We start from the raw sequence: 9091 nt of genomic DNA, 5'->3' as shown, positions 1-9091 counted from the left end.
TTTTACTGTAGATCCTATGGGGTTGACGTTACTCTTCTAATTTTGGAAAAAATTCTCATCCAAAAATCGAAGAACGGGACTCTCCTCTGACCGAATAAACTCGAAAAAATCCAAAAAAAAAACACGTACCAGAACGTGTACAGGATCAAGAGCAGAAAAGAAACGACAAAAAGACCAGTAGTAGGAAAATGACGGAGATAGCATTTCGTTTTTTGTCTGTCGCTTAAAATCCAATACTCGGAGCGTCTTAAGACTGCGCCCAATCGAATTCGCTCGTAAAACTTCGTCGAAATAGTGCATCGAATGATTCATTCCAGAACAGAAGAATCGTGGAATTTTCCCCAATATTGACACTCTCCTGATCAATCGGAATCCCAGGAACGCAGATAACGCACCGAAACAATCGTATTTCCGTAGCTAATAATATGGAGATTAGCTGATCTTCCCTTCATAAATTCAAATATGCACCAGTTACACCGTGTGCCGCTTTTTTCGCGAGAATGGCTATTAGTGTTGCCATTTTCGAATAAATAGTAATAATAATTCTTCTATGATACTTAAATGTATGCTTCATAACCTCTTCTAATATTATCAACTCATCAGCATTGCTCACATCGAAAAAAAATCGTACATTCTTCAGGTTTTCACAGTCCTGTTACCCCTTAAACCTTAACATAACAACGACAATTTTTTCCAGCTAAATATTGTAAATAACAATTTCATCAATAAATCAAGTGAGTCGAAATGAAGTGGGAACAAACAAAGGCTTTGTTAACGCTGCACATCCGTTTTTATTTTAATTCCAACTCATTTTATATTACAGTCATCATATTTACCTTACAATAAACATAATATGATAATGCAAAAAATGTTCTTTACAAAGCATGGTGTAGTACATGTATAGAGTATACAAATTTTTTACATTTTAATTGTATTTTTGATCAGCTCATCAACACCATAAATTTCGTCTACTGTACTTTATGTCCTTATGGAAAAATAAATGTGTAATCAGTTAACAAAAAATAGTGTTTCATTTTCTATTGACTGTGATATTCCACATCCAAATACTACAACATCTATTGTTCTTCAAGAAAATAACACAGCAAATTACAAAATATGCTTAATTCAGACAGAGTAAATAATTATTATATACGTAATAATTTTTTTACATACAGCAATCAATACTTGTGAACAAACTGCCATTTCTCAGGTCAATTGTTATGAAAAATATCTCCGATAAAGAGGCGGAAAATCAATTATACGGTTTGGGGATGCTGGGCTGATAATCGGTGGAACTTTTGGCACATGCCTGTTCCTATGTATGTAAAATATACGTAAATCTCCACACGTAATATATATATATATTAGAAAAATAGCCGGTGGATGAAGTTTTCAGGCATTATTCATACAACTGTCAGGGCAAAAAACTTGATAATACGTACCGCGCAGTGGGGCGATTTATTTCGTATAAATCGAAAAGTTTGAAGGATCGATAGAATAAGTCGGTTCTTCCTCCGTGCGTTAGCACCTTTTCTCTCCGTACCAACCCCATTTCGCTTTTCTCCCGAAGGCAGTATAAGGTTTATAACGGGCGGCGTTAGTTTCAGGATTATGCAGGAATCACTGATAAATATTAAATAGACAAAACTTTTAATTGGCTTGATACTGCCGAACTCTTACCCGTATAATATAATAATTACGACATAATTCACGCAGCGGCGTGATTTAATTTGCGTGTGCGAATTTACGTATCCGTAGGACAAGGTCAAGATGGCGGTAATGCGATGCCTGATAGCGCGCGGGGGAATATAACGCAGATATTACGGTACGATTAAAAATGAACTCTCGAAAAAGGCATTCAAAATTCAAAGCATTTTTTAAAACTTTTTACACCTGATTATTTGCACTGCTTTAGGGCCCCAGGATTCAAGGTTACGACTTGATACGAAATTTATTTACGACCGTTGCTTTTACTACTAACCGCAAGGTGAAAATGTGGCACAATTTTACACGTCAAAAGTTTTTCCATATTTTTTTTTTTAAACCAAAATCACAGGGATCTAGTTTATCCTGTTTTTCAAATAATTCATCTGCATTGAATCTAAGTTGATTTTTTTTCTTTCTAGAATGATTTTACATTCGGTTTGCAAAAATGTCACCGAGGTGTTTATTCGCGTTTGATTCGAGTTTAATTTCTGTGAAGTGGGATCGACCTGAGAATGCATTATATATTATGGGTGCACATTGAATGCGGGTGTCGGAACTTTGTTGAAATGAATTTTTATCCAAGAAGAGAGGAAAGAAGCGGTTATAAAACGTCGAGAATCCGTCACTGGCACAACTGGCTTCCTTTAGTTGACGTTGTAGCCTTCGACGAGAATACGACGAGAATAAATATTCCTGGTTGGACTGACGAGACATTCTTGGCGCAGAATGTTTACCGCCGGATCAGAATTGGAGAATACTTCCCGACGAAGCTTCCTGTATCATCAGTTACTTCCTCCATCCACTTTCAGACCAGTTCGCGTGCTGAGGATTGTTCCGCAAACTCAGCGACGCCAGATTGGCAGATTGGCGGGCCGCGAATCTTGCGTCGCGAAAATCGCGGTCCCAGTGCAATGCTCGGCCAATAACGCTGAGGTTTTCAGGAGTTCAATCCGTTCGAATTTATGCACCTTTCATCTGTTCATGAAACAGAAAAAAACACAAATTATCATCACGATTTCATACTCCAGCTTTTTAGGGTAATCGTTTACCAAAGTTTACCAATTTTATTCCAAATATTGAGTTATTGAGAAAATAACTGGAAACATCCTGCATTCAAATATTTTTCATACTCGTGACTTCGAATGGCAGGAAAACAATGACGGTTACACAATACAAAAAATACGGTACTACGTGTGAAGATAACAATAAATGTAATAACAATAATAACAGTAACGGTGATAAAAATAATATAAGAAACCTTAGATCGGCTCATTGAGCTGAGAAATTTTAACAAGCATTAACTCCAGCCACTCTTTGTTCCTCTCAATAATTGTCTCGAAACAGGATTCTTACACCTTGGATGAATTATAGCAAACGCGAGGTATCTTGAATTCTTTTTCAAATCTAATTGTATCCAAATTAAATAAAACAACTTTTATAACGTGTCATTATCACTGCGATTTTTCGGGGTCTCTGCAATATCTTATAATTTAAGCCAACGTTTTTCCAACCCGCAAAAGTGTGTTTTTCACTCAAAAACTTTGAATAGAAATTTACTCCCCGAGGATCGTCAACAATGCTTGAATGAAAAAATTTTGATACATTTCTGAGAGGTAAATTCTTTGAAAAAAAAAAATTACCCAAGAGATGAATTTGTCAGGCTCCGCGTACTAGAAAGCTTAACACATCGTTGTGCCTGGTTATTATAAACTTTAAAATACGTCTGTTTCACGTATATATGTATACAAAAAAAGTTCCTACACGCGTGCGTAATCAAGAATTCAGTAGTAAATAAAAATCATTGTATAAAATTTCATATCCATAGCGAGACACATATTTTTAGGTGTTAAATTCAACGTTAGCCAGCATGAATTAGACCTTTCCCAATGTTGTTCAACAGCTTCCGAACTTGCGAAACCCTTGAGTCCTTGTGAAAAGCTCGAAGCTCACTCACAAGGTCTGATGAATCCCGTTTAAATTCCCCTAAACTTTTACGACGTCCTCCAAAGTCCGTCAATTCCCTGCGCAAGGTTGTACGGATAGCATGAATGTATGAGAATATCCGAAAAGGGTCGAGCGACTGAGAAATACGTACAGAGCAACTGCCGCATCATTAAGACTGCAGGGACGAGAGTGAGTTGCAAAACGAATTGCTACAAGACTCACGTGCAAGTTTGTAGGATTAGCGCCTCGGGGTTCAGGCCTTTTCTCACCCCTCGAGTTGGGCGTCTCGGCCTCAAACGACGCCGCTGATGAGGTGACAAAAATCACGGCTCATTCCCGACCGACGTCGCTGCAGCAGCAGCAGCAGTAGCAGCAGCGAGCGAACCTTCAGGATATTTCAATCTTGTAATAAAGTGGGTAACAAAGTTATCGCGAACAGGGCGTGCAGGCGGCACGTGACCTAACCACCAGTTCCGTAATCACGTTGATTTAATTCAATTATCCGAGTCCTACCCCCACCCCTACCCTCGTATCCCCCCCTCCAACCACTCGATTCAGTCTCACCCCCTATTTCTCTTTCGAGTCTTAATTAAAGCCGACATACTCTGGATTCCGTGGCACCGCATTACATAACTTTGAAACGCCGGGAGCTTCTCTATATCTTCTGTACAGGCACAAAAAGATGCAAATTGTTTCTCGCTCGCTTCGCCTGCCGCGCAATGCACACACGGGGTTTTCTCTTCTTTCACACCCTCGTTTTTTTCACTTTCGTTGTCGTACGAGGTACCCGCCTACAACTAAGCTCATCATCACGAGCACCATGCTCCTACGGTGGCCGCTCAAATCACCTCAGAGACGATTTTTCTCTTCAAAAAGGATGCAGATCCTCAGGACCAATGAACGATGGTATCTAATTAATTAGTGATTGGAATTTGGGCTCGTATTGTACGCTGAGAGAAATTTTTAGTTCCGGTTATCGCTCAGTCTTCAACTATTTTCATTCTTTATCACGACCGAAAAATATAGTTCTAGGTAGAAAATGAAAATTAGTTTTCTAGCCGTTAGCGGAAAGTCTAGTATCCGTTACTATTCTTTCTCACTATGATCACTGTTACTACATTTTCTTGCAACTGTTGCGAAAATTTAATGCTCGTGCAAGAATAAATTGACGTTAAAACCTTGTTTAAAATGGTTACGCGTACCTCGTTTTTCGTAATTCCAACAATATTCAAACAGTTTTTTTTAACGATGCCTGTTTTACTGAATTTTTCTAGATACTGTAACGAATGAAATTTTTCTCAGAGTAACGATTCAAATACGCCCGCCCGAAAGTAAGACACGATCAAGTACAAGCTAGTTTTAAAGGGGTCTTCTAGTGTAGAAGTTTAGAAAAGTCGATTAATTTCTTTTTTTTCTTACTTATTATTACAAGTATCGGCCGAAAGCCGATGTCGAAGTTTCAGCAAATTTTGAACAGATAATTGATCAGTATTTCAATGTGAGTGAATAATTAAACAGTACGAATGAGTGTATATAATTTGATTATGTAAAACTGAAGAAATGTAATAAAAAATGTAGTATTTACAATCTTCATATTAAACATGACACGAAACGTTTTATAAATCTATTTGAATTGTAGCAATCCTCAAGGCGTAAATGTTCTGAGTTTAAAGTAGTAGGTATTGGCTTTTCGCTGTATTATTTTTCAATTTTGATCTCAACAAAATAAAATAAACGTAATATTTACAATATTAGGCTTTCCGAAAGTCTCGAGCTGCATTTCGTAGCTTACCCGCTATATTCAACAGTCGACGATACAGTTGCAACAACGAAACGAATGGTTGAGTATAAGCGTCACTTGAGGTTCCGATAAGTTGATAGTTATAATACATCGGGGTGGAGTGTTATAGACTGTGTCATTTCCGGCAGGCGAGCAAAGTTTTGTTGGCTTTAGAACATGACCTCAGTAGTTTCAGAGTACCTATTCTGGCAATCGATATAACCACTTTCCTGTTTTAATCGTCGTGAGAACCAACAGAATTGTGAGAGTCATACCCGGTCCTTCCTCCTCCTTATTTGACTTCCGGCATCGTTCAACTAGCCAGCACTTATGTCATCGTTTATAATTGCTGTTGAGTAACAAAGTTGTATGTCTTTTTGGAGGTACATTCGGAACACTGAATCAGAAAAAGAACACAAGATATACTGTTTCCAGAGATCGATCAGCTTCGAATGAAAGGCTTACTGTTTCAAGATTGGTTCCGTTTCTCATTGTCCTCCCAAAGAAGCTTCTCAACAAAAGAAAATGAGTTTCCCCTATCTTGACCAATCTCAGTAGTTTTTCGAGTCCATTTTCACAGTTCACCGGAAATTTCTTCCGTCTTTTAATCGTGTTTATTTTATTTTGGCTACAATCTCACGTTCTTCATTATTCTCGTAGCACAAATTACAGTTGATATATACAGCCGGTTCTGCGTACAGATTCCGATGCCGACATTTTATCGACATTTTAGCGGCTCCATATCTCAGACACAAACCCTTTTCTTACAGATCCCGATGCCGACATCTTACCGACCTTTTAGCGGCTTTATCGACATTTGAGCTGATTCACAGCCGAGACACAAACCCTTTTTTCGGGTGCCTCACGATCTGTACGCAAAACCAGCCGTATATACCGACTAATTACTTCGAGTTACTAAAGCAAAAGTACAAAAGTGCGTTCCAGATACTGAATTCCTGTTCCTTTTTCAAAGTTCCCCCGATCCAGGCAGCACCCTGTGCAAGACACATGTGTCACCGATTAGTTGGCGGCAATTCCCGGTTCAGGACACAAGTTCAATTGTACTCTACGATTGTATCTGTGGTAGTCAAGGATATAAAACTCTTCGGAGGAAGAAGCGAGGATCCTGCGCGCCTCGGATGGATGGGATGTCACAGTTGTCGCTTTTCGTATGGCCTGGCCTGGTTCCTTTATTGGAATAGTTTCATTGGCCATGTATTAGCTATCGTCCGTCCTACACATCCCGGCGTAACTCTACCATGGGGGGATCGCCCACCCGTCCACCCCTCAAGCACGTATTTCACCCGGTGACCTCTGCGCGATTCCTACAAAATTCACCTTTCGGTGTTTACGTACGGGATTCGCCCCCCTATTTTTTGTCTCTTTTACCGTTTTCATTTGTATCGCTTTTTGTGCTATAGTCTTCGCTTTTCATGCAGCAATTTAGACGCAGATTTTCACCAACGAAACTACTATAGAGATGAGTCGATTCGATAACCGCATTACAGTGAATAATTCACAGTAAAAATAATATGCATTAGTTTTGAGATAACGAATCAATCGTTCTTTTCAGTTCGATTTCTCATTGTTATAGTAATTTTTCTTGTCTCATTTTCACCACCATTGATCTGGTTGATCTGATTGACGGTTACCCTGGTCATTACTTTTGTTTTTTTAATTTCGTTCTTCAGATTCTTTTCTATTTTTCATTCCCTTATTGGGGATTGTAGTTTACATGTATATATTTTTTTTCTTTCTGTATCGTGAATGGGTGAGACACGAGTGGCAAGAATCTGTGATCCATTAGTCATATTATGCTCATCCATTATCAGGGATAGTCGCAGACGGAAGTCGCTCGTTGTCGTGTTAGAGGAAACACGTGTATCGCCATTTATTTCACACCGTTTGCTTCGATGCGTAGAAGTATATATTCCTGTATTTATCCGTACAACAAATGCGCGAATAGCCTCGAAAATACATAACAATGTACATGGCAATTTCGATGTATTACTTTTGCTAAGTCGCGATAAAAGCAAATGTTTTGCTTTTCATTTTTCAGACGCATGTTTTTCTCATTTTTCCTGCTGATATTTCCGATGCCATGAATCAGGTTTTGAGAAGTATTTCTTTCTTCCGATGACACATGCATTTAAATACGAACATCAACTTTTGTACACCGAAGTCGATCAAACCTTGCAGTTTGTTGTCAGAGAATAATAAAGACACGAATTGTTCTTGTTGATACGAATTGGGAAAGTTTTACCAAAGTACAGTCGAGCGAGTCTTGCGAATTTCTCTGGTAATGAATCGGGAATGTTTTCGTTTGATTAAAGTAAACGATCGAGCCTGGGTGAAATCTTTTCAAACCGACTAAAAACTCCGTGAATACTTTTTCAATTGATATTAATACAACTCGATGTTTGAAAAATCACGACAATTATAATCTTCTGTAGAAGTACCGCGAGTAATATCGTGCCCTACATTTCCGGAGGAAAATATGCGGTACAGAAAAGTTTGTATTGTTTAACGAGTATATGTTTGAAATTTGACAGAACCGAAAGCCGAGGTATTCTCACCACGTAAAATATTGCGGAAAGAAATGATCCACTCCCTTCTCTCACGGTTGTATTTTACCCGAGCGAAAGTTGTGATAGAAAAAAATAAAGAAACTTAAAACAAACGCGTATGTCCTTACTCTAAACGCAGTCATTTTTTACACCATGTTCTCGCTACTCCGAGGTTGGAGGACTCCTCTTTTCTCCTCTACTTTTTATTCCTTCAGCCTGTTTCATGCCTCACTGTCTCTCAAGTCACAAAACCACATTGCGAAATATTTATACCTCGCAATTTTACACGATTCAACATTATTCTACAGCTTATCCGGCAATCGAGTGGTTAAAATTATTATACGAATTTGAAATGTACATTTTTTGAATGAGATGTTGACGAAATTAAGAATAGAAACTTGATTGGTGAAAATTGAATCTTATTGGAATAGAAAAAATTTTGTATATATATATTTCTATCGTGAAAGACGATAGAATTTTGATAGTTCAAGTAAGAATTTTTTGTAGTTTCGGTTCCCGCTCAGTCGTTAACTATTTTCAATTTTCACCATAATCGAAAAATACAGTTCTAGGTAGAAAATGAAAATTAGTTTTCTAGCTTTTACCGGAAAGTCCAAGTATCCGTTACTATTCTTTCTCATTACGATCACTGTTGCTATATTTTCTTGCAACTGTTGCGAAAATTTATTGCTCGTGCAACGTTAAATTGACGTTAAAGCCTTGTGTAACTAAAAAAAGTAGAGTAAACCTGACAAACTGATTCTGCGTTGCAATTGGCAAAAAAGGATCGACAATATCGCAAAATGTTTACGCGTACCTCGTTTTTCGTAAACAATATTCAAACAGTCTTTTTTAAAGATACCTGTTTTACTGAATTTTTCTAGTTACTGTAACAAATGAAATTTTTCTCCGTATAGAGTTTCGATCTTGCTACGATTGGATGTCAGAAAAGAACATCGGCCGCACACCGATCATAAGATGAATCAACAAGGAATAGGAAATTCGAGAAAAAGCACCGTCTCGTGTTGTGTATCCATAAAAAATGTCCTTTCAGAAATAAAGATCGGTGTACAAATACGTAGGTATACATACA

The 9091-nt window shown here is 38.0% G+C and overlaps 1 protein-coding gene across 3 annotated transcripts in view; it reads right to left on the bottom strand.

Annotated features, from left to right (window-relative positions):
* Nucleotides 1-794: 794 nt before the first annotated feature.
* Nucleotides 795-9091, bottom strand: part of LOC124295409 — an 87727-nt gene continuing 79430 nt past the window's right edge. For all 3 annotated transcript variants that reach the window (XR_006905366.1, XR_006905368.1, XM_046745338.1), the window contains one exon: nt 795-2682. Coding sequence is in view for 1 of the 3 variants with exons in the window: in XM_046745338.1 (XP_046601294.1) it covers nt 2645-2682 (38 nt within the window). In the remaining 2 variants the exon portion in view is untranslated. The remainder of the gene's footprint in view (nt 2683-9091) is intronic.

This window comes from Neodiprion lecontei, chromosome 7 (assembly GCF_021901455.1).
Source record: "Neodiprion lecontei isolate iyNeoLeco1 chromosome 7, iyNeoLeco1.1, whole genome shotgun sequence".
NCBI classification, from domain to species: domain Eukaryota; kingdom Metazoa; phylum Arthropoda; class Insecta; order Hymenoptera; family Diprionidae; genus Neodiprion; species Neodiprion lecontei.
This window is presented reverse-complemented; position numbering and strand designations above follow the sequence as displayed.